This window comes from Gossypium raimondii, chromosome 5 (genome assembly GCF_025698545.1).
Source record: "Gossypium raimondii isolate GPD5lz chromosome 5, ASM2569854v1, whole genome shotgun sequence".
In the NCBI taxonomy this organism is placed as follows: domain Eukaryota; kingdom Viridiplantae; phylum Streptophyta; class Magnoliopsida; order Malvales; family Malvaceae; genus Gossypium; species Gossypium raimondii.
The window spans coordinates 14,660,331-14,686,430 of NC_068569.1; the positions used below are offsets into that span (position 1 = coordinate 14,660,331).

General features: G+C 35.3%; 4 protein-coding genes across 4 annotated transcripts; 3 read left to right on the top strand and 1 right to left on the bottom strand.

Annotated features, from left to right (window-relative positions):
* Window positions 1–3,332: 3,332 nt before the first annotated feature.
* On the bottom strand, window positions 3,333–5,463 carry LOC105770600 (uncharacterized). Its single transcript, XM_012591877.2, has 2 exons — window positions 5,142–5,463; window positions 3,333–4,023 (listed from the first exon to the last, which is right to left on the bottom strand). The coding sequence occupies exons 1-2, from the start codon at window positions 5,384–5,386 to the stop codon at window positions 3,816–3,818; spliced, it is 453 nt and encodes a 150-aa protein (XP_012447331.1). The 5' UTR covers window positions 5,387–5,463; the 3' UTR covers window positions 3,333–3,815.
* A 6,665-nt stretch (window positions 5,464–12,128) lies between these two features.
* On the top strand, window positions 12,129–13,257 carry LOC105769638 (phosphoprotein ECPP44). Its single transcript, XM_012590408.2, has 2 exons — window positions 12,129–12,522; window positions 12,613–13,257. Exons 1-2 carry the CDS (start codon window positions 12,265–12,267, stop codon window positions 13,006–13,008), a joined length of 654 nt encoding a protein of 217 aa, XP_012445862.1. The 5' UTR covers window positions 12,129–12,264; the 3' UTR covers window positions 13,009–13,257.
* Window positions 13,258–14,799: 1,542 nt separating this feature from the next.
* Window positions 14,800–17,864, top strand: LOC105766051 (neutral ceramidase 2). The gene is made up of 9 exons (XM_052630238.1): window positions 14,800–15,110; window positions 15,191–15,399; window positions 15,494–15,799; window positions 15,928–16,183; window positions 16,265–16,523; window positions 16,621–16,746; window positions 16,835–16,898; window positions 17,025–17,194; window positions 17,304–17,864. The coding sequence occupies exons 1-9, from the start codon at window positions 14,800–14,802 to the stop codon at window positions 17,862–17,864; spliced, it is 2,262 nt and encodes a 753-aa protein (XP_052486198.1).
* A 677-nt stretch (window positions 17,865–18,541) lies between these two features.
* On the top strand, window positions 18,542–25,854 carry LOC105768839 (ubiquitin-like domain-containing protein CIP73). The gene is made up of 18 exons (XM_012589055.2): window positions 18,542–18,888; window positions 19,645–19,796; window positions 19,923–20,040; window positions 20,755–20,862; window positions 20,962–21,080; window positions 21,196–21,276; window positions 21,613–21,774; window positions 21,855–21,921; window positions 22,001–22,155; window positions 22,733–22,897; window positions 22,971–23,042; window positions 23,214–23,334; window positions 23,425–23,706; window positions 23,942–24,042; window positions 24,133–24,345; window positions 24,427–25,050; window positions 25,161–25,322; window positions 25,527–25,854. Exons 2-18 carry the CDS (start codon window positions 19,668–19,670, stop codon window positions 25,596–25,598), a joined length of 2,751 nt encoding a protein of 916 aa, XP_012444509.1. The 5' UTR covers window positions 18,542–18,888; window positions 19,645–19,667; the 3' UTR covers window positions 25,599–25,854.
* Window positions 25,855–26,100: the final 246 nt, after the last annotated feature.

The following is a 26,100-nucleotide window of genomic DNA, read 5'->3' on the forward strand; positions in this document are numbered from 1 at the left end:
TCACTTGTTTCTACAAGGGGAGAGAGGCTTTTTACTAAAGATACTAGATCAAACTTGAAAAAACATCCCTTCCTAAAACAATTTATCTAAGACAAAAGACTTTATATAACACTTGTACTTTATCAATGCATTTTCATCTAGAATCGCAATTTCTTGAAGCAGAAGCCCGTAGGGACTAAAATCCGTGTGGAGTGCTTGGACCCTCACCCCATGTTGAGGAAAATTCAAATCAAACCTGCGTCCATATCCTTCTTTCCTATCCAATCAGCACACGGCTTTTGCCGACACTCAAAACTTAGATTTCTATAAAAGAACCATATACGTACACACACGTACAGATTCTGGTTCTGTACGTGGTGGCAGGCACAGTCGTTCGTATCAAAACCTGCTTACAAGTTTGATACCACAAAAAACCTGACCACTTCTTGTTTTGAGTTTGACAGCCACTGCAGGGTAGGGTGTGCTTATTTACTATTCCCATGATAAGGTCGAAGAAACTGGAGGTGGCCCTCGCAAGGAAGTGGAAAACGATGGCTGGCTTTGGAAGAAGAACCATATCTATCAACCGCAAGCCAGCAAGAGCAGGCCATTTTGTTGTCTACTCTTCGGACAAGAGACGTTTCGTTGTTCCCTTGGCATATCTCCGCACCAAGGTTTTCCAAGAGCTGTTAAGATTGTCGGAGGAAGAGTTCGGAATGCCCAAGGATGGCCCTATAACTTTGCCATGCGATGCAGCAGTGTTGGAGTATGTCCTTTCTTTGCTCCGAAGTCACGTCTCTTAAATGCTGGAGAAGAAATTGCTTTTCTTTATTGGACTCGAATCAGTATTGTTCCACAATGGCTTCTCAAGACCAGGGTTGACCATCAATGAAAATAATATACTTGTTTGTACCGCAAATATAAGTTACCTTGGTTTATGAGTGTCTTCTGCCGAAAAATAAATAATATAAGTAAAAGAACTCCATTTTTGGAAGGTTAGATGGATAGAGAAGACCATACTGGAGCTAATGTACCATATATATATATATATATATATATATTTGTTATTTTGGCTTTTGAATGAAGAAAAGGCTGTTGTCCTCCCACAGCAAATCAATTTAGTTGTATGTAGATATTTCTCCACGAACTTCTGATGATCTGATACTGATTATAACTTGAAAGTAGATAAATAAGAATGTTTATTACTAACATGCATGCCAGCTTGTTCACATATGTGCTTTTATCATCATAAACTAGGTCCAAATCAAGCGGAAGAGAACTTCAGCTAGCAATGAAAGGCTTCGTGATATATTTAAAATGAGAAAAACAAAAAGAATGGGAGCAAAGAGAGAACTTGGAAAAAACAAGGAGTTAAATAGCGCCGGTCAACGAACGTCGTCTTCTTCAACCTTGTTAACCACAAATGAACATAATCGATCAGAAACTGTGTTTGCTTCTATTACGTTGTTTCAAGCTTGTTACAACCTTTGCATGAAACTAATGTAAATTAGCGGTTGGCCGATCTATAAGTTAAAAACTGTGAATGAAGAGAATAACAGATAGAGATTGGTGAAGTAGTTGAAGATGATTCTTCTATTCCTCCTTATCAGACACATGGCGTCCATGCAGATGAAGTACAGTTCATCTTCTGCATTAAGAAATTGACTGTTGCTATCAGTGGAACATGAAGATGCCGGTAAATAGAACCCAAAAACCATCTCAAGATCCAATTAAGAAGGATACCCAAGCTCAGACCCTCAGGATGCGTGGCTTCCCATCATGGAGTCAAGAAATGGTAGCCTTCACACTCTATGCCCTGGAATTGGAATTCGAGCCTTTGTACTTCCGGTGGCCGTCACCATTCTTGGCTAGTATGGTTTCAGTTCTTATATGTCAAGCACTGCATACAACTTTGCACGCATATACATAATGTTTGCTATTTTACTAAAATAGTAAAAATGGTTAACCTGCTGTTCATATAGCTACGAGTTTGGTGGCTTCCAGCAGCAGTATATTATGAAATTGCTAGCTTGGAAAAAATGTTGGTAAATGAAGTTTAATTTGGCTTTTAAACAGGCGACGATGCCCTCCCTCCAGAGTAAAGAAACCATCTATGATACCATGCGGAGAGGGTTGAGAGTTGCATATTTGATCACTGAAGTATTTTCAAGCCTCACTGGACTGGAACTTCTTCAGTAATTAGGAATTTCATTTCAGATTTCAGTTTGCTAATTTGGTTGAAGCTCTTATTTATTTGATGAAGATTATATGTGAATGTACGTGTTTTTCATTAGGTTTTAAATATGTTATCGAGTGAATGAGTAACGTCCAAATTTAGTGCAACTTCTAAGTCTTTTAGTGGCATGCTCATATGACTATTGTTAGGAGGAAGTTTAGTTATTTATTTCATTTTAGTCAGTAGTGGTGAATATGGATAAATATGTGAAGAAGGACTTAATGGATTTAACTCTTTAAATGCGTCCATTTATTTATCAAATACATGCGTGTATTTCCATTCCAGTTTTTGCTCTCTTTTATGGTATAGAGAGCTAGGTTTTTCGATTGTTCATCGTTCTTTTTTCTATCAACTTTATTTTATTGGAGAAGTTTGAAAGTATAGAAGGGAGCTTTTGTGATTACTTGAATGGAATTCTCAAATGCAGGTGGAATAGTGGAAGACGTGTATATCCATTTTTAGTTAACTTAGGTAATGGTTAATAGTGGTAAATGTGTTTATTTGTTTCATTTTCGGAACATGATGTATTTCATGAAAAGATGTGACAAGTGACTAATGTGGATTTAACACTTTAAATAGAGAAGGTAAATCAATGTACACATCTATTTTCACAACTTTATTTATCAAATACATTTGCTTATTTTCATTCCAATTTTACTCTATTTTGTTTTTGCTTATTCATATGCAAATATATAATTTTCAGATAAATAAGTAGTTAAAACAGAAGAAGAAGTTAGGTTGTTTCTTTTCATGCAATAATTATCAGAAATAAAATAAAATAAAAATAATTAATTTAAATTTAAACTTGAAAATAAAAATGGAGTAACCACTCTTATAAAAATAAAATTTCTTCAAAATAAGCAATAATTTTTCCTTCTTTTGTCAATACTATCTCATGAGAATGACTAAATATTATCAATTGAATTAGTTTATTACTAACTCATATACTAAAACATTGTAAAAAATAATACTCCAATAAATTTGATATTTGAGCAAATTTAATCAACTCAAGCAACAAGAAATTAGATGTAAAACTACTTTGTTTACCGTTGTACAAATTTAAAGGGTCAAGAAGTTTAAACGGATCCATCGTAGTAAAAACCAAATAAACGAAGTATTTAACTCTTCAATCAAAGTATACTATTGATCTATTGCAAATTACATGCAAAAATGTTCCAATCACTCACAGCATCCACTCCTATCCTCTTATGCCTTTTAGACTACGGCCAAGTCTAAACACATTACAAAATAAAGCAAATATTGTTTAACTACATTCCCACCGGGATTAGCATCTGAAATTTAGTTTCTCGCAACCACGAATACAAGGAAAAGATAAGTAGTGAGAACCATACTGTACCTTAAAGTTAACTGCTACAAGTTCAATTAGAAAATCCCAACTTTCCAGCTCAACTCATTAGACTCCCCAATGGTTCACCAACTTTTGAGGTGATCATATCGAAATGATGGTCCTTCGTCAGCTTGCCTCAGGCCAAGTTACATACTTTTAATCACAGCCAGCTTGCCTCAGGCCAAAAGCAATGATCAATAGATCTTAAATTTACACAAGTCTGTTTTAAACAAATTCAAGCTTCAAGTAGTTCTACATTGATAAAGGAAGAAGCATCCTTCTCTTCTTTTTCCTAGCCAATCTAACTTGTTTTGTGATTTTCATGCAGAGAAGCAATAGCATTGTGATGCAAACTAGGATAAAGGCAAGTTGCATATGCCTAAAATACAACGAAACAGCTGAAAAAACCAGGAATGCTAAAATAACCAGTTCCCATATAACAAAGACCACAACATCGACCCTGTAACCACAAAACAAGAAAGCACAATGATTAGAATTGGTCTAATCCAGAGACATAGAAGAACAAACGGGACAAAGGCAAAATGAATGGATAAAAAAAAAACTACACAAGCAAGTACACTCTATGTCACATTCTGTGATAAAAGGTCAGAATCTCCTGCCTCATACAACTGATTTAATCAAATCATAACCCTACAAACATTTCAAAACTTGTTGGAACTAGTACACATGCATAAGTAACACAACAATCAAATGCACACATGTTGCGAAGCACATGTACAATGCCAACAGTTTAGTATTTTCAACTTCTGGCGTCAAAACTTCTCAATAATGAGGACCCCTAGCCTAATCCTCCATGATCTGAAACAATTCTTTAAGCACCCGAGTACCAACAGATTGGAAAGCATTCTACTCTTGTAGATGCTTCATAATATCTAAGGAGAAAGACTGGAGATATACATGATAAACAACCATAACAGCTGAATCAATGGCAAGATAAAAGCAAGCATTGAATGCTCTTACAATCACACAGTTAATTCAGTCAATATAATATACAACCACACAAGTAGAAAAGCAACGATTAGCAATATAATAACAAAATCAAAACTAAAGTTAAAACTGTTGTCACAGCTTTCATCAAAAGCCATACTCATAACAACAGCTAACTCCCACGAATCAGCTAAAGAAAGAACCACTGGAGGAATTTTCTAATTCTAATCTTATCCCCAACGGCACAGACTTCTTTCAGCTAGCTTATTTCTATTTCTGATGAAAATTAAGATGAATCGACAATTTCAAACATTATTTTCCTATACTTTTTGACCACCTAAAATTTCAATGCATTCTCAAAAAGATAATATAATTGCTCCAAAAATCTTTGCTTTTTCCCCCAATTACTGTTTATCCCAATTATCCTATAAAGCAGCTTGCGTGTAACGTTTTCCGATCGAAGCTCGGTTTAAAAAAAAATCATAAGCAGACCGTAAAGCACGAAGATCTTGTCATCGAATCAAAACCAGGGTAAAACAGTCATAATTTCAACATAATATTCGAATGAGAAATTTTACGAAAAAATAAAATACCAAAAAATAGAGAAGCAAATCATGGAATTAGGTTTACCTAGAAGAGGTAAGATTAGACGTGGAAGAGAAAAACGAAACGGAAGCCCAATCGTGCTTAGATCGAATCTGATACTCTCTCAACTGCTCTGCTAAATTGGATCGCGTTATCATCGTTTCCTTTCTTCTTTCCCTACCCTTCGGCCTTGTACTTTCTTGGTGTTTGGAGATTAAAAAATCGTTAAATTTTGAGAATTTACAGAGCAAGATACGAATTGGAGCTAGAAAAAGGGCAAGGGAGAGCATCAATGCTCAATCGATTCAATTAGGCCTCGGTTCGTTGCGTTGGCTATGCGTAGACCCTCTCTCTCCCCCTAATTTTCTTGCTCTCTTTTTTTTATTGGGTAAACTTCACCGCAGGTCACCCAACTATGTTAATTGTCTTTTTTGGTCACTCAATTATGATTTTTTTTAAAATGATCATCCAACTAATTGAGATTGTTATTTTGGGTCCATTTCCGTTAATTGCACCAAGGGAGGGTGACGTTGTAGTTGAAAATTTGATATAATAATAATTTTAACCCTCAATTTTTACATATTATATTAATTTAATCATGATTTTAAAAAAATTAAATCTTAAAATTTACAAATAATATCAATTGGATCTTGATTTTGAGCTTTCAATCTGAGCACCACCCATCCGGCCTATTGCTTAATGGGCTTTATATTTGGTATGTTTCAGCTACATTTTGATGCTATACTTCTATGTAAGTTGGAAAAAGTAATAATAAAACTGTTATTTTATTCTTCGGGAACTAATAAGAGTAGTATTTGTTTTAAATTATATTGGATTGGTTTGATGAATATTAAAGTTGGATTCTCACCAATAATTTTATTTGATTTATCGAAATAAAATTGAAATATTATGTTATGGAATATATATGTAGTAATTATAAAATATATATAAATATTAGTAATTAAGATTTAATGGATGAAACTCATATTGTCATGTGTCATGGACCGTGTGTTGAGATTCTTCATAACAACCGAGAGTCAAAACTGCCAACTAAGACACTATTAGGGCTCTAAAGAAATTGAGAGTTCGAACATTTTAAGGGCATGAGGTAACTCCTAGAGGTCAATAAAGACTCTAGACGCATTGTGCCAGGCAAATTGTCTTGGAGAACGCAAGAACAAAGTTACAAAGGATCGATGGTCGAATCAGTCAAGTTATTGGTTCATTGGTTCGATTAAAAAATTATTAAAAAAATTTTAAAAATTTAGTTCAAGCGTTTCGTACTGATTCTCGGTCTAACTGATTCAACGCCACTTTTTGGACCAATCTTCCAACCGATTCCCTATCCAACCAACCTAGTTCAAACAACACTACAATGCCAAACAAGGTCAAAAGTTTCCAGAATGAACTGAAAGGAGCCATACAAGACCGATGCATGGGTGAGTCATTTAGAATACCTTTAAACCATTTGAGACTAGTCAACACCACCTTAGGATGATATTTTGGAGCTGGGATGATCTTAGCTACTGGTTTGAGTGAATGTGGACTTTTATAAATCAACATGGAGTTGCCTATAAATAGATTGGCACTCTCATCCCAATTTGTAAGAGTGACTTGAGAGTGTAGCATACTAAGAGATGATTTTAATGGGTGTTTATCTTCAGTGCGGTGTATTTAGTTTTCTTTTTATCTTATGTTGCAGAATCACTACAATATTTAATCTTACTGCCACCGTTGTTTTTACACTAACTGCAAATAAACAAACCATCCATCCAAAAGGTCCTTTAGGTATACTTGAGTAAAAGTATTTAGTGTGTTCACTGTAAAGCTCTCTTATACATCGGTTAAAAAATTATAAAAAGGTCATTTTACATTTAAAATAAATTATATTACAAGTATTTTAGGTTTTTTTATTTTAAAAAATTCAACAAAAATTTTACATATAATAGGATTTGAACCCATATCATTTATGATTTGATTAAGCCTTAATTTTACTACATAATCGAACTTTATTTTAATATTTTTTCACATTTTATTTTATTTTATACCTACTTTAGTATATTCATCAACTGTATATATCTATACTATTGTTTAAGTCCTCCGATTAAGTTGGTGTTACAAGTCAATCGGTACCAATTCAATTAGGAAAATTACAAAATATTCTTCCGCAATTAAAATAAGTTATACCATTTGATGAAAATTTAGTCTTTTATTTTTCTAAATAAAGAAATAAATAATTTACATTTAACCCATGACAGTTTCATTAATAAAGCATTAACTTGACTGCTCAATTAAAACTTTATCTTGAAATATTTTGTACATTTTAATTTTACTACCTTTATCAATTGTATTTATTTAATGTTTTGAATATGATGTATTTACATGTTTAGATTTCGTTTCACTCACAATTTAACCTAGTTTTTTTTAATATTGTACATATTGCATGTGTTATTATTAATTAGTTTCAATCACTACGTTTCATGATTTATTGTATGTTGTATTTGAACAAACCTATGTATTCTCAATACGTAGTTTCCACACGCATATGCTTGTGATAGAATTTTTAGCATTGATAAATTTGTTAATTGAAGTAGTGGCACAAATTAACTCGACACCAACTAAAGATTGATGGCAACACCAAAATAAATAATTATAATGCATTTAATATTCGTAGTACCATATATTTACGTGTTTAAATTTCATTGTGCTCGCAACTTAATCTAATTTTTTATTTTAATATTATATATATATTTAATATGTTATATTTTATTATTTATTATGTATTATTTTTAAACACATAATTTTTACATATATATATATAGTGATAGAATATCTAGTAAAAATATATGTCATTACCGAAATGTATTCTAAATTTTCTCATTTTTTACGATGGTTTTACTCGCATCCTATTAATTCACGGCCTATCATTTATCTCATCCTAGTTATTTTGCTCCAAAAACAAATTTACAATCAGGGGCTCAGGGAGTGGATAAGTAGGTTTTTGCTAATTATTGTGTTTAATTTTTTTTATCTTTTTTATATCCTTTTATATTATATTAATTCCCGTGTGATTTTATGTATTTTTTAATTTATTAAGTACTATATTTTTATAATTTTTAAAAATACATTTTTAATTAAGGTGTTGTTTGATAAACTGAGAAATTAAGGGTTGAAAAAATAAGTATTGAAAATTTAGATGTTGAATTTAAGTTATAAAATTTATTTGATAAATTACTTAAAATTAATTACGAAAGACAATTAGATTGTTTAGAAAATATAGAATATAAATTTTAAAAAAATCTATACTACATCTTATCCTTATTTTTAACTTTTCACCTTTATCAAAATTTAAACCTAAATTCTTTATAGGATGATCTAATACTAAAATAAATAAATTAAAATTGAATTAATTAAAATATTATCGATTAAATAATAAGTTTCTCTTAACTACTTATTATTTTCTACATTTTAAAAAAAAAGTCTATCTATTATTTTAATTTTAGATTATTAAATCTGTGTAAAAAATTAGAATTGATCTAAGTTATAATTAGAGGTGCTCATGGGCCGGGCCGGGCCCATAAAAAATTTTAGACCGAAATATGGGCCTGAAATTTTGTCCAGGCCTGGCCCGGGGAAAAATTCCTGAGCCCGGCCCGGCCCGGCTCATTTTTTAAATAAACACAAAAAAATAGAAAATTAAAAAAGTATTTTTAAAATATTTTTAAAATAAAAAAGTATTTTAAAATATTTTTAAAAATAAAAAATATATTTATTATATTCGGTCTGGGCTCGGGCCAAAAAAGTGGTGCCCGAGGCCCGACCCGTTTTTTAAACGGGCCTCATTTTTTTGCCCAAGCCCATATTTCGGGCCTATTTTTTACCCAAACCCTCTCATATTTCGGGCGGGCCGTCGGGTCAGGCTGGGTCGCCCGGCCCATGAACACCTCTAGTTATAATAAAAGTCTACTAATTTGAAAAAATAATTGAGAGAATAAAATATTTTTTTAAAAATAATGAAAATAAAAAAAATGGAAACTAAACAATAGTAAAATACTAAGTAATTAGATAAAATAACTTGATATTCAAATATGAGTTAAAATTTCATCTACAAATAATTATTACTTTAATATTTTATTACCTTTGACATGATATTTCATGTTTACAGTTATGTAAATATTATTAAAATAAAATAATAGTAAAACTATGAAATATCAAATAATAATAACTAAATATCTTAAATAATAATGAAAATCACATATATATATATATATATATATATATATTTGGCAATGGAAACAAAACCTATTAAACAATGCTAAAAAGTGATTTTTTTCTCAATAAATCTTTATATGGTTTTGATGGGCGTCAAAACCACAAAAAATAACTCCTACAAAATAACTCTAAATAGTAGTAAAGAGTGGTAGTAGAGTCGAGTCCACAGAGATTGAATGTTATAATCAACTTCCATCTTTAACTTGTGATCAAAATTTTTGTCGTGTTGAAAGTCGTGCCCACGACTTCAAACGAACTTGCTTAAAAATAAACAAATAAATCAGGGGAGTTTTGAAATGTTTATAAACTAAACAGTTGAAACAACATAATTAAACAATTAAATAAATTAAAAATTAAATTGGAAATTAAATTCAGATTTTGTAATCAAAGATAATAAGCCTTAGCCTAAACTCGATAGATTTCGAGATTTTTGAATCGATCCTTGAAAATCAAATTTCCCCTCTAAACAATACGTTGGTTATAGTAGTTAAGAATGTCCTAACCACCAATTCTTCCTTTCGTAGCTGGTCCCGATACGACTTGCAAACCAACCCTTACTGATTATTTAACCGAGATACACGTGTTCCCGATTCAAGATTCCGGTAGCCTTGCGCTCTGAAGAACCCAACTCAAATCAACGGTCTCAACCGCGTGGGTCGTTTAAACCTGATCACTTCTTCCTTGATTTGTTCTCAGAGATCCGAATACAGCACGATCAACTCGTTTCTCCAACTGTCAGCAAACACGACTCCAACCCAACGTGCACTTTGACTTGAAATTGAGTTTAAAATGGACGAGTTGTCTATCCCGATACTTAGGGAAAAAAGGTAAATATCGATTGGAAGGATTTTTAGCACGAATACGTATCTCACGATTCCCCACCGGAAAAGCACCGGCCTAAAACTAAGAGGGAATTTAGTGAAGCATGCTTTGTAGAATTGAAAGGTGATTTGATGATGGTGGTGAAAAATGAAAAAGAAAAGTACTTTAAAAGAAATTAGACCAATTTGAAAGAATAAAGAAATGGAAACAGAATGCTCACGCCAATTTGAATGAAAAAGAATAATGGCTATTTAATTTCATTAAAATTAGGTATTTCCTAACAACATTAAGGCCTATTTATATACACAGAATTTACAAATTTTAGCCTTAACTAATTTAACATAAAAATAAATAAATAAATAAAAATAATTTTTTTTCTATTTTTAACTTTTACAAAGTCAAAAATTTTGATGAGTCTTTGGCTTTCTCCACATTTTTGATTCGGCCTCATTTCATTGATTGTGTTTTAATTTGGTCCTTTTCTACTTGTTTTTGTCTCTTAGTGTCTCAATTGCATCTCTGATAAGATTAAAACATAAAAGCACTAATTTAGCAGGGATCAATTCAGAAATAAACCGAATTAAACACAAAAAATCATGCAAATTAACATGTTATCAGTTTTTGAATGAAAATGTCTTATTAATGTATATATTTATAGTGCTAAATATTAATTTTAATTGACATATAATTGTAATATTAATTAAGTGATAATTAATCTAAAATGATAAGTATAATTTAATGTGGATGAAAATTGAATTAAGTGATAATAACTATTACACTGATAATGAAAACAATATAAATAAATATATACATTGTAGCTTAAATTATCAATGTATTGATATTATCTTTATATATATAATATTATTTTCACACATTTAATTTTTATTAATTATAAAAATATTTTTAATATTATTAATTGTTAAAAATTTAAAATAAAATCATACTTATATATGCAAATTATATTTATTTAATTAAAAACTTTAATTTTACTAATTAATTAATTAATTAATTATATTATACGAGTTTATAGATTTTATTCAGTTACAAAATATAATCCTTGATAAATATAGATTCTAAAGTATAAAAATTATATTTTATATTTTAATTTTAAATTTTAAATTTATTTTAAATAATAAACAACTCTTTTACACTCTTTTATAAAAAAAATCGAAAAAAATTAATCCAACTCTATCAAGTATTTTATATTCGGATAAGTAGCAAAAAAGAATTTATAAATAATACATAGCCTGTGTATATTTAATATTTTAACTGGGGTACCTTTCAGAAAAAAAAAAGTTTAAGTGGGGTATAGTATCACAAACCGCCCACCTGTCAAAGTCACATAGGCTCCACCTCAAGTAACGTACCCCCAGGAATGTAACGGAGTTAAAAAAGTGAGATTAACGTACAACGAAGCCAACCCCACCATTCATTCCATGGGCACTCCACAACCTAACAGTCGCAGATCTCAAAGTGTCCTTCTTCATCAAGCCACGACACGTGGCAGCACATCTTCTCTTACCTGGGCCCCTACACCGACCTTCTCAGGCCGAGACACCACCACACCCACGTTCTCCTTCCACGTGTCATTGATTCGAATGGTCGCATGGTCGCACGACTTGTAGTACAGAGTGTCATTTTTTTTCCTTTTCGGCCTTTTGACTGTTAATTTCCACCAGCGCTAGCTTATAAAGCACGACTACACTCGCTTGACACATGCGCTCAAACCAATAACAAAGCGAGTAGACAAACAATCAATTTCGTTGGAGAGATTTCTTTTTCCTTTTATTATTGCGGACCTCGGTTACAGAAATGGCGCTCGTTTTGCTTGCCCGTTACCTTCCGTTATTGTTATTATTTTTAAAATTGTTCCTTTTCTTAATCGTGTCAGAACCGCGTTACGGGTGATGATGCTTTTGGACGCTATAAAATCCCAGCTTCTCGCATCTCAAAATCCATCAATCGGTATTCAGTAGCCAACTGTGAATAAGTGAATAGACATCCAAGCGTTCCATTCCATTTCCGTATAGTTCGAAAACACTTGAGTACCTTCGATCATATTTTAGTGTCAAAAATGGCCGAGGAGCATACCAGTAAGGCCCCTGAGTTGGAGAGCAACGTTAGCGGTGAAGGAGCAGTGGAGAGCAAGGACCGAGGGTTGTTCGATTTCATGGGGAAGAAAGAAGAGGAGAAGCCTCAAGGGGAGGTGATCGTAACCGAGTTTGAAAAGGTTACTATCGAAGAGACAAAGGCAGAGGAAGAAGGTGAGGAGAAGAAGAAGCATGGTCTCCTGGAGAAGCTTCACCGATCAGATAGCAGCAGCTCCAGCTCTGTAAGTACACTAATTCACCTGTCGTTAAATTAATGGGACTTGGTTGTACTATAATTATCCTAACATGAAATCTGTTGCCTGAACATGCAGTCAAGCGACGAGGAAGAAGGTGAAGGAGAAGAGAAGAAGAAGAAGAAAAAGAAGGAGAAGAAGGGACTGAAAGAAAAGATTGAAGAGAAGTTAGAAGGAGAGAAGAAAGAAGAGGACACTTCAGTTCCAGTAGAGAAGTGCGATGAGCCAGTAGTCCAGCCAGAGACGCCAGAGAAGAAAGGTTTCCTCGAGAAGATCAAGGAGAAACTCCCTGGACAACACAAGAAAGCTGAAGAGGCCAGTAGCCCAGCTCCAGCCCCAGCCCCAGCCCCAGCCCCAGCAGCTGAGCCCCATCACGAAGGGGAGTCAAAGGAAAAGAAGGGAATTTTGGAGAAAATCAAGGAGAAGCTTCCTGGTTACCACTCCAAATCAGATGAAGAAAAAGAAAAGGCTTGAGATTCAAGTTCACATAAAAATACTGATGGGATTGTGTGTTTCTTAAATTGTTAAAAAATTATCTGTTTTTGTTTTGAGGTTGTATTTGTTGTATATTTCATATTAAGTTTCTTCTTTTCCCAGCATTTTTAGTACAAATCATAAGAAAAAAAAAGTTTGCTTTCGGTATGTAAGAAATGACATGTTTCCATTCTGTCTTTTTGTGATTCGAACAGTATTTAATGAATCAATTTCTTGCTTTGTTGTTTATTATTTGGAGTGCCACTTGTATTTGCTACCTATTCTAAATGAATTATGGTCAGTAATGAAGTTGGATAAACTTCAGCAACATCACATCTTCCTTATATGAAATATATACTTTTAATTACTCAAGTTTTGGTCACTACTTCCATCATTTTTATCCTTCCCGATTAATTTGATGATAATATTATTATAGTACATTTTTAATAAAACAGAAGTATTGAATCCATCAATGAAATATTTAATTTTAAAATTCAAATTACAGTATTAATAACACTTTAATATTAAAATTTGAAAAAAAAAATCCAAAGTAGCTAAAAATGTTTGAAGGTACGTGATTTACATTTGAGTGCAAATAATTAAAGGAAAAAAATGATGAGAGAAGTTCCACCGAGGAGGAAGGAGTAAAGGTGGCAAGGCCCATGATCACCGAAAAGTGGTTGCATTATCTCTCACCTTTCGGTTGAAATGTCAGCTGCTAGGAATTGCTATTTACCAATCACTAATCTTTTGTATGCGTGAAACGTATCAATAAAGACCCATCGACCAATTTCGTAGTATCTTTTTCCTTAACTGCGTTGATTTCGTGAGCACAATGTCATTATTTTCTTTGGATGGTTTTCATTCGAAAATATATATCTTTTCATGTCAGAATTCAAAAACTTCCTACACACACCAAGACACCATATGGATCTCATAAAAGCATAGCCAGAATAGTCAAAGTCACATGTGATGTACAAACAATTTTACGCAATGGGTGGTGCTCTTTGATCTTAGATGGAGCTGTTCTTTTATCATCATTTTCTCTTTTTTTTTTTAAATATTTTTCCACGTCTAATAGAAGTTCAAGACCTCTATTATATGTGCCTAATGGCTAATTTGACAATAAAAATATTGTTTTCTTATATCTCTCCATCACTCCAATTACAAGGTCACCAAATTAAGAAAAAAAATAGTATAAATTTTCATTTTGTGAAAAAAACAGATTGAACCTTTCTAATCCTTGATAAAACAGATTAATCTTAGACCTTTTCAATTTTTTATGATGAGATTGTAGACTTTTCCAGGGAAGTTGATTACCCAAGGCTGAATTATATAATTTATCACTTGTTGTGTCCCAAAATTAGCCCCTTTTTGCCTATGCAAATGGGTATATGTATAAAACTTTGAAAACAAGCCCTTTGAGAAAGATTTTGAATGAATATATATTGAATGCACTTTGAGAAATATGTCTGCGGGGGTCCAAAAAAAGATCAACGCTGCCGCAGAAGCAGCATATAATACGTTGAAAATAGACAAAGCCCACGCTTTGTCAATCTCCTTCATGCCGAACAACCCAATAAATGATGCTTCTTGTGCTCAATTTTCAAACTAATCTAGAAATGTATAGACAAAACGAGATGATCACGACCCTCCTTTTATTATTCCATGAGCCGAATCTGTTTCACTAAATACTAGGAAACATTATCGTATGTGTGTAAAAATATATATATATATAGCTTCATGCTTGATGGATTATCTAGTGAGGAACACACTCTTTAGACTGACAAAATGCATAAGCACCAGCATTTGTTACCGATTTTTGTTGCTCTTTGTGCAGCTTTTGCCTTGATAGATGAAGTTGATGGCGAGTATTTGATTGGAGTCGGAAGCTACGATATGACGGGTCCTGCCGCTGGGGTTAACATGATGGGCTACGCTAACATAGATCAGAATACGGCCGGAATCCATTTCCGACTACGAGCGAGAACTTTCATCGTTGCTGAAAGTTCTCAAGGTGCAAGGTTTGCTTTTGTTAATCTTGATGCAGGCATGGCATCGCAGCTTGTCACTATAAAAGTGCTTCAGAGACTCAAAACAAGGTAATAAACCAAAGCCATGCAAGATAAGATTAACATATACGATCCACACCGTTTTAGATGTGAAATGTTTGCTTTTGAAGGTTCGGAGATTTGTATACACAAGAAAATTTGGCGATCAGTGGCACGCATACACATGCTGGGCCTGCTGGTTACTTGCAGTACGTGGTTTACTCTGTTACTTCACTAGGGTTTATCAACCAAACGTTCGTTGCGATTGTCACGGCGATCGAGCAAAGCATTATTCAGGCTCACAACAACCTAAAACCTGGCTCAATCTTGTTGAACACCGGTAAGCGTTTTTCTACTTCAAATGGTTGATTTTCTTTTCCATGAAGGTATATGAGCAGCATGACTAGCAAGCATCATGACATGTTTTTCTGTAGGGGATGTGGAAAATGCGGGAATAAATAGGAGCCCAAGTGCGTACCTGTTCAACCCTCCAGAAGAAAGGGCTAGATACACCACCAACGTTGATACAACAATGACCCTGTTGAAGCTTTTGGATAGTGCAAGCAATAGGAGCATAGGTGCATTCTCCTGGTTTGCCACGCATGGAACGTCCATGAGCCGAGAAAACAGGCTCATCAGTGGAGACAACAAAGGCGCCGCTGCCAGGTTTTTTGAAGACTGGTTCACTTTTAGCAACAATTCCCTCTCTACTCGAAACACCAAGTTTTCTACCATTCAAAGTAAGCATATCTCGGATTGCCCTCATTATTGTTGTTTAAATTCAGATAATGATAAAAAAAAGAGAACATTCCATGCACTGTTTGATAGACATCGTACTTGCTTTTGACAATATTTTCGTGTGAGAAAGACATCAGCACACTAAGAAACAAAGCTCAAAAGATCAAGGCCACGGGAGGAAAACCCTGTGGGAAAACAACCAGCCAAGGCTTCAAGGTGAGAAAAAACGATGGGTCCAGATTTGTGGGGGCTTTCTGCCAATCAAATGTTGGAGATGTGACCCCAAATGTGCTAGGAGCATTTTGCACAGACACTGGCAAGCCTTGTGATTTCAATCACTCGTCTTGTAATGGCAATGACCAGCTTTGCGTGGGGCGTGGCCCTGGGTATTTATACCTTATACCACATATTCTTTTAACTTAAATGACTGTTTGCCTAGTTTTTTTTAACTTAAAAGTGTGAAACAGATACCCAGATGAAATATTGAGCACAAAGATCATAGGAGAGAGGCAATTCGAAAAGGCCATGGAGCTATTCAGTTCTGCTACTAATCCTTTGAGTGGAAAAATTGATTACCGCCACGCGTATATAAATTTCACCAGCATTGAAGTGCAATTGAATGAAAGTACCGTGGTAAAGACTTGTCCAGCGGCTGTTGGAGCGGGTTTTGCTGCTGGAACTACAGATGGGCCCGGAGTGTTCGGTTTTCAACAAGGAGACACCGAGGTTTGCACTTGGCAATTGGCATCCATATCGGACCATGACTTGCTGTCTTGGGTCTGTCGTCCTTGAACCTAAGATTTTGGTATCTCCCTGTGTGCAGATAAATGAGATGTGGAAACGATTAAGGGACTTGTTGAAAGAGCCTAGCCAGTATCAGGTAGATTGCCAAAAACCCAAGCCCGTTTTGCTTAGCACTGGCGAAATGTTTGTCCCCTATGCTTGGGCGGTAAGACCATTTTTAAAGAGCCGTAAGCTTGTGGTCCAAATACGAACCCTTTCTTTGTTTTGTCTCACACCACTTCACATTTCTGCAGCCCGCTATACTCCCAATTCAAATTCTGAGGTTGGGGAATTTTGTTATCTTATCTGTGCCTGGAGGTTTGCCTTCTCTTAACTGATCACTTCACCTTCCGGTCTTTGACATATTTATCTTTACGTGACTAAGGTTTTAGTGCTTACATTAGTCATTTGCCCGAGATAAATGCTCCACTAATTACACTGCAGAGTTCACGACAATGGCTGGTCGGCGGCTGAGGGAAGCAGTTAAAGAGACATTGATAAATAACGGGAATGGAGAATTTGATAACGAGACACGTGTTGTAATGGCAGGGCTCACAAACACTTATTCTCAGTATATAGTAACTTTTGAGGAGTACAAGCAGCAGCGATACGAGGTAAGGAAATGGAAGACTACAACAACTCGGATCAAAACAACAAATCTAGTTACCTGCTGCTTTTTGTTTCAATATCTCATATGGTCCTATATGGAATTTACATATGTAGGCTGCTTCAACACTATATGGTCCTCATACATTATCAGCTTACATCCAAGAGTTTAAGAAACTTGCAAAAGCAATGGCTACTGGAGAACAGCTCGGTGGAACCGGCTTGTCACCTCCGGATCTTTCCTCTGTTCAACTCAGCCTCTTACAAGATCCTCTAGGAGACTCACCGCCCCCTGGCAAAAGATTTGGAGACATGCAGCAAGATGTTGCTCAACCAAAAGGCGGATCATTCAAGAAGGGAGATAAACCGAGTGCTACGTTTTGGAGCGCTAATCCAAGATATGACCTGCTGATAGAAGGCACATTTGCAGTAGTAGAGATGCTTCAAGGGGAGAGGTGGGTTCCAGTGTACGACGATGACGATTTTTGCTTGTATTTTAAGTGGAATGTAACAGTTGATAACGGTAGTTTGTATGGTTTAGTAACCATTGAATGGGGAGTGCCAGAGGATGCTGCTTCCGGTGTTTATCGGCTCAGGCACTTTGGATCGTCTAAGAAAACGAAGGACTCTCCAAATGAGTACTTTACAGGCGCATCCAGTGCATTCACAGTGTCATGAACATCCTCAGTGTACTCTGCATCATGTTTAGCACAAAATAAGGCAAAGTTGTCCGCTGACATAAAGTTTTCTGAGATTTGAAATCCAGACAACTCTGGTTTATTGAAATTGAACATTTTAGATGTAAAAATATTAAATGATTTTTGTTAATAATTTTACATCCAAGTTGATTTTAGATGTAATTTTTATTAATTATTAAAAAAAATTAAAAAGTTATTTAATATTTTTATTGACGTGGTATGTCATGTCAATATGCTGTTATGTGCCATCCCCTGTACTGTTGTGTCAGCGCCTTTAATGATCAACTAATGATTGTCGTTAATAAAATAACCTAATTGATTATTTTTTTATTCACTAAAGACTCAATAAAATATATTTATTTTTAAGGACTTAATTAATATTTTAGTTTTTAGTAAAAGAATTTTTTTAACTTAAGCCATATACAAAAGTATTTAATATAATGCGTCTATTTCGTTGTGGAACAGTATCGATATAACTGATGATTCGGAACAACCAATGTACCAAGCTAGGAAGCTGCATAATAATCTAATGGCGTAGTGAGTATTTGAATTTTAACGTTACAATGGGCAGGGGTTCAACTTGTTTTAGGGACATGGGCTGGCTAATTCGTGCTAGTATCCCCGTGGCGCATAAAATAGTTTTAACTTGATAGATTCTTTTAAGCCCAAGAATGCGGAGTGAAGTGAAGATGGAGGACGTAAAAAGCTGAAAATAATGAGCGGTAAGTAACGACTAACAGAAAAACGACGTCATTTTGGCGGTTCCCGTCCGCATCACGAAATGCGGCGCTGCCTGGTCTCCAGTAAAATTCTTCTGGGATCAAATATAGGCTAATGATAAACAAAGGCACCATTGGCATCGTCGTAGCCAGCCTCGTCCGCTCCTAAACGTTGCGATTTTCGGGAACCCTACCCGTCCATTTCTGTACGCATCCCATTGCTTTTTTTCATAGGTCAAACCGAATTTCTCAGTTCTTCGATTTTAACCCCCGCACGCCAGTTAGGTTCGTGCTTTTGATTCCCTTGTTATTTTTCTTCTTGGTTCTTAGATTTGGACTTAACCCTTTTAGCCCTGTCGTTTTTGAAGGATTTGATTTAATGCGCATTTTCATGATAATTCTTTCTCTTGGTTTATTTTTATCTTATTTGATTAGTTCTAGGTTCTTCTATATGGCGATTGCTATGTGATTGTTGATTGTTGATGGGATCATCGGTTCTGATTTGTTGCATTTGGCATTACACTGAGCAATTTTCTTTTTCCCTTTCTATTAAAAAGACAATCAAATCAATGTTGGTTATTATATTGGTTGTACAAAGATGTACCTTAAAATTATAGGAACCTTGACTTTTGCTAACCATTGCAAAAGCAATTGTTTCTTGTAAGTTGTAATGCATTTGCTTGAGGTAAAGTATATTGCTAATGCTCAAATGGATTGATAGATGAAGTTCCAAAGTTGCAACAAAGCTGTTAGTGTAATGCAGATACAGTCCTTAGAGCATTTATTTTTTAAGAGATGTTATAATTTTGTTTTATTCCATTCTCCTTATTTGTCTTGCTAGACAACTAAATATTTTTCATTTGATAGTTAGAGAATAAACTAGACAAATAACTGTCTTCTGATCTTGGGCGGTGATTTATTATGATAGCAACAATTTTTGGAACTTGGTACATTTTGGCTGATGATAGTTACCTTAGGAATTTGAATTAGGGAAAAATAAGGATGGAAATAGAAGTATTACTTTTTCTTTTGCTGTTCTAGGTGATAGAAGCTGTTGAAGTGCTATGGCAGATCAGCACTCTAATGAGGGTCTGATTACTGGCAATGTTTCTGGGGAATCTTCGAATGCACTAATAGAGCTCAGGGTCAAGACTCTGGATTCACAGATATGTAGTCTTCATGTTGAAAAAAATGTAAGCGCTTGCTTTCTAGCTTACGCATTCTCAATATTTTCCTGCAATTCAGTGCAGCCTTAATTTTTAAGAAACATGTGCCTCATCCAACTTTTAGCTGATGACTTGTTACTTGGATGTATTCAGACATCAGTCTCTTTGTTCAAGGAGAGAATAGCTAATGCAATTGGTGTTCCAGTTGGTCAGCAGCGGCTGATTTTTAGGGGAAAGGTCTTAAAGGATGATCATCTCCTTTCTGGATATCATATCCTATTATTTATGTTGTTAGAGAATTTCATTGTTGCAAGTTAATCAGATTTATTTTAAATTAAAAGTTTTCAATCTGCAGTTCACTGCTGGACCTTCTTAGATGCCATGTTATTGAACAGTTTAATCCGAACTCTGTAATTTGAAGCATGAGTGGTGCGTGTATTTATAGCATTACTAGGATTGTAGAATAGTTCTATATTCAGATTGGTTTTATTCCTAACAAAATATGTAGACAGCTATTGGTGGTAGCTGCTTATGCAAATTGACCCATTACGTTTACAAGCAGCGAGTCTAAGCAGCGGTTTTCTTTTCCCTTGTTTTCTCTTGCTATCTCTTTCATATTTTTGGTTAGTAGTTATACCATATGTTCTTATACTATCAACCATGCAAAACTTGGGCAACTCTACATCATATTATCATTCCAAATTGATTACAAAGTAAATAGCATCAAGCGATCAACTATTCTATTTCCTAGTCAGTTCATGTTTATTGATGCCAGAATTGAAAATAATCATTTACCCAAATATTGGATGTGACCTTTGTGGTAAAGCAATACCTTGTACTTAATGGGAGATTTGGTAGCTGGTCAGTAATTATAGTTATTGAAAAAGAGAAATCAAGATATGAGTATCACAACATCAAGTGCAAGTTTGCAACTCTGTCTAAGTTGTGGTTCACTTTGTGCCTTAAAATCCTTCACTGGTTTTAGATGTTGAGAATGGTGATACATTGCACTTAGTTGAAAGACAGCCAACACAATCACAACCTTTGTCTGAAACAAGTTCAGGAGATACAAATGGAAATAACAGTAATGAAGGTATTGATATTTACATTGGTGCTTGTCTGGTCTGTGAAGTTCAGAGCATTTTACTAAAAGCTGCGGCTATCAAGATTTAATTGAAAAATGAATTGGCAGGAAATGATGCCAGTGCAGGCATTCCTCATAATCGTGTTGGGCAGATCTTGCACAGTGTGGTTCTTGGGACCTTTAATGTTGGAGATCAAGGTGAAGGCATTATTCCAGACCTTACTAGGGTGAGTATTTTCTTTATTTTATTTTATTTGTGGAGCATTTCAGTTCAGGTCAAGTGTGTTTCATTCTTTAATTGACATGTGAAATCAGTGATATTCTTTATTACTTGACTTATAGGTTATTGGGGCTGTTTTAAATTCTTTTGGAGTTGGAAGCCAGCCTTCTGCTACTAGTACCACCAGGCAGTCTTCAACCTCTGTGAGTAATGCTTGATTTCAACATTTGACATTGGGTGGCTTAGAAAAGGCATGATTGCCTTTCACTCAGTGCATATTTCCCCATCTCCTTCCTGTTTTCACAATTGCTTCAGCTTGAAGAATATCAATTTTAAAAAAAAAAAATTTTACTATTAACTCTAAAGTACATGCTAATGATTCAGATGTTGCTTGAGGGAAACTAGAAAAGAATGTAATGGTTTTGTAGGGTTTAAGCAATTATTGATATTACTTCCGGTTTCTTAAGTGGAGAATTATATAGAATGTTCAAAGTAATTAAATAATCTGTAAATACTGCTTAAATAAAGCTCTCTTTCAGGCTCCTCAAGGAATTTCAACAGATGGAGTGCGTGGTGGTGGGCCTGGTGGTGAGAACCAAGCAGGAATTCAGACACAGTCTCCCCAATCATTTCCAGCCGCTACTCAATTCATTCCTGTTCCTCTTACTGCTGCACCAATACCCGTTCCTTCACTTAATTCGGTTGTACAAATGAACTATTCATTTTTCTAGCAGATTATACTCTGGTTGTTATCTAATCCCATAATTTCCTTTTTCTCCAGCCAATTCCTGATTCTTTAAATACGCTCTCAGAGTTTATGAACCACATGGAAGCACATTCTCCAAATGGTGATATTTTAAAAGGCATTAACTCACAGATCTTTTCTGAAAAATAGTTATAGTAAATAACTGCTGCTGCATTATGTAGGTTATCAACCGCACACTTCTGTGACTAACAGAAGAGAGCAACCAAGGGTAGCATTACCATCGGATGCACGGGGTTTTCCGACACCTGAAGCATTGAGCATTGTAATGCGACATGTAGAACAGCTTCTCAGCAGTCATGCTATTGCTGCGTTGTCTGTAAGTATTACGCCTTATGGTTTCTAAGTTAACTATTTTCCGGAATGTTTGAAGCTTTTTATTGGTAATGTTTTTGAAAATGATGTTGGGATTGATGTGTTATCTTGGAGACTAGTTTCTATATATAATTTTATATCCTTATATCCATTTTCCATTGAAACCTATGTCAATTCTCTTTCACATGTTCTCATTTGATTTCCCAATTTGCCTCACTTGGTCCAAGAACCCGGGAGAAAGAGGTTATCGAATTCTTAATTGCCATGTACTTTCTCATGTCTGGAGCAATTTGCTTGATTTATGATATATAACATTTTAAGACATGTAAAATCATGGCATTCTCTGCGGAAAACTTTTGCATGTTGTAACGTTCATGATTACATGTAAGATTGTTGCAACTAAGTTTGCAATATAAGGTCTTTTGGCTTTGATGCAGGTAAATTATGAAGTGGAAAATGTGTATAACTGACACTGAGGATTCTTTACACTGAATCTTTCACATACCTTTTCTTTTTCCTGTCAAGTTTGAAATGTTTAACATCTGATAATATGCATCTTTAATTTGCTACAACTTTTGTAGCATATTGCAGGACGTTTAGAGCAAGAGAGGAATTCTACTGATCCTGCACTGAGGGGGCAAATTCAAACAGAGTCTGCGCAAGTAGGTCTTACAATGCAGCATTTAGGTGCCCTTCTTTTAGAGCTTGGTCGAACCATATTGATGCTGCGTATGGGGCATTCTCCTGTATGTAATCACTTGCATTATTATCTCCATTAAAATGGTAACATGTCACTAAAATGTTTTATGCAATTTATAGGCGGAATCTTCAGTCAACGCTGGACCAGCAGTATATATATCTCCTTCTGGGCCAAATCCTATTATGGTTCAGGTTTGCTAAAAATTTATTGGCATTGTGTCGATTTTGTCAAATAACTGCAACTCTGAGCAATGCAATCAAGCATTGCAGATACTTTCATGTTGTTTAATCCTGTTAATTTAAGTGTTTGAACTCTCTTTGGGATCCTGCTAATCATGCAAGCATTGATTTGTGGTTTTGCAGCCTTTTCCCCTTCAAACCAGCTCCCTCTTAAGTAGTTCCAATTCTCCACCAAATTCTCTTAATATAAGTCCGGCTGGGATTGGAAACACTCCAAGGAACATTAATATCCATATACATGCTGGTGGGTAATATCTGCTTCAACTCAGACTGTAATGTTCTTTAAACTGAAGCAAAGTGACTTCTGTTGTTTAATAATTACCATTATTATCAGGCACCGCACCGGCTCCTATGGTTTCAGCAGTTGGTAATCGAACAGGCAATGGGGGAGGGGTGCAAGGGGAACATGGTAATAATGCTGGTCCTGATCCAATGCGGGTTCTTCCTGTGCGAAATGTTATTGCTGCTGCTCACCCTGCACATTCCACTGGTGCAATGTCCGGTGTAGCACAATCTGCACCCACAGATTCATCTCTATCCTCTGCTCTTGCCGAAGTCACTTCAAGAATTCGAGACCTTGTTAGTAATATGCAGGGGCAGAACCAGGGTGCATCAGGTAGCTGGCTATTAATTGTTTTTAGATACTAATAACTACAATGTTACTTGTTCATATGGTATGTTAGTAACATGCAGGGAGAGAACTGGTTTGCATCTGATAGCTGGCACTGAATGGTTTTGGGATGCAAACAATGACAGGATGCAAACAATGACAATGTTACTTATTCATATGGTATCTTTTCGTTTTTAGGGTAAAAGCAAAATCTGATGTGGATATATTGTATCTGGTGCAGGTGATGATGCTGGAACTGGACAGCCTGATAATATGGCTGCTAGTGGAGCAGGGGATTCTAGCGTTGCATTACTAGCAGATCTTCATGCAACTGAAGAACAGGTGTGCTTTGTTCACAATAAAATAAAATGACCTTATTTGCAGCCATCTGTTTAGTACTCTAACCAGTACTCTGTTACTATTAATGATCAGTCACAACCTCAACTTGCTGAACATAGTAACAATACTACTGAGAGTGGTAAGAGTTCAAAGGATGTATCCACTGGCACAGTTGGATGCCCTCCAAGTTCAAGTGGAGAATTCTTGGTAAAGTCAGAAGACCCTTCAGCAAGTGTCCAGAAATCCACCGAGGAAAATGCCAAACCTGTTCCACTTGGATTGGGGTTGGGAGGATTGGGGCGTAAGGTGTGATGTCATTTCTTACTTCATTCTAAATTATTTATGTTACTACCATCAAAAGTGATAACATGGTATCATTGTGGTCAGAGACGGGTCAACCGGGCAAAATCATCTCTCAGTACTAGAGATACTGGAACAACTAGCTCTTCTCTTGATGAGAGCTTGAGTGCTAGAACGACTGGCCAAAAGATTTTGCAGTCACTTGCATCTCAGAGCTCTTCTATGAATAGGGTGGAAGATGATTCTTTGTCGAGTAATCCTGGCATTCAGAGTAATAGATCGTCAGGAGTGCAAAGTTCTGATGATCAATTAGATGTTGCTAATGCTGTCTCTCAAGTTCTTCAAAGCCCTGCAATAAATGGCTTATTGGCTGGGGTTTCTGAGCAGACTGGTGTCGGTTCACCAGATGTTTTTAGGAATATGCTGCGGCAACTTACTCAAAGTCCACAAATCATGAACACTGTCAATCAAATAGCCCAGCAGGTTGATAGCCAGGATATTGGAAACATGTTTTCTGGATTGGGAGGAGGACAAGGTGGTGGAGTTGATCTGTCAAGCATGGTCCAACAAATGATGCCTATTGCTTCTCAGGCCCTTGGTCAAGGGGCATCTGCACCTCCGCCATTCCATGCTGTAGAACCTAAACAGCAGGTCCATCATGATGGAAGGAGGTCTAATGCAGCTGATAAACCTTGTGATAGTGATTTTCAGGTTTTTCTTAATTGAATTTCCTGTTTTATTTTTAGCAACTAACAGTTAATTAGTGTGTAATTAGTAAGAGATGCTGACATGGTGGCTATTGTATCTGGTATTTCTTCTAGGATAACATTCAACAAACAGCTCAGAGGATTGAGCAATTAAATTCGCCCTTTGATGTCTTCCATGCAGTTGCTGAAATTGCATTTCAGGTATATGGCATTGACAATGGGAGGAATACTGAAGAATTTCTGAGTGAGTTGTGTGGTGATGAGAGTCTTGCTGAGGTAGGTTCTGTGGTTGTGCGACCTTTCATACTAGTCTTTAACGTCTAATAGTGTTTCCTAGCAGTTAAAAGCGCTTGCGGTTAAAAAAATGCTTCCATAATGGGGAGAAGGAAAAAGGACTAAGACAATGTTGTCCATTTAGTCTGCCTAATGTTTCTTGGTGATTATTGGCTTGGAACTCATTGTGTTTTCTGACTCGTCCAGGAATACATAGAGATGCTACGGCAGGACATTCGTCAAAGGTTTCAGGATAAATGTGAGGAGGATCAGTGCTAGCTCTTCTTCATTACGGAAGTTCGAATATAATTTGTTAGGTCTGCCTCTAATTACCTCCTCTCGTACTAGTGGGGGTGGGGTGTCATTTTTTCTATGGCTCGTAGTCAAGAATCCATGTACAAACCTAGGCTTCTCTTGCAGGGGCTTGTTTCGTATGCTCTTTAAGTTAACATTTGATCTGTTTGTTTCAAATGTTTTTCTTGTTAAATTGCGCATCAAATTGAATGTCATGATAACAGCATCTGTTTCCCTTCAAGTGGTATAATTTTCAGTCGTTTATTCTTCCTTTTAGGGTGGGTTGTTCTTTGAATTAACTACTCATCTTCTACGTCGGGGCCAAACAGCCCTAGTGATCTATTTACAAGTTATTCAATAATGATTGAATTGGAAGACATAGAAAATGAACTGGAAAGATTAATAAGTACAAATAAATAGTAATAATTATACAAATATAGGTCAATTTTTTTAAAAAGGGTTTTGAAATATTAATGAGCTTCTCAAT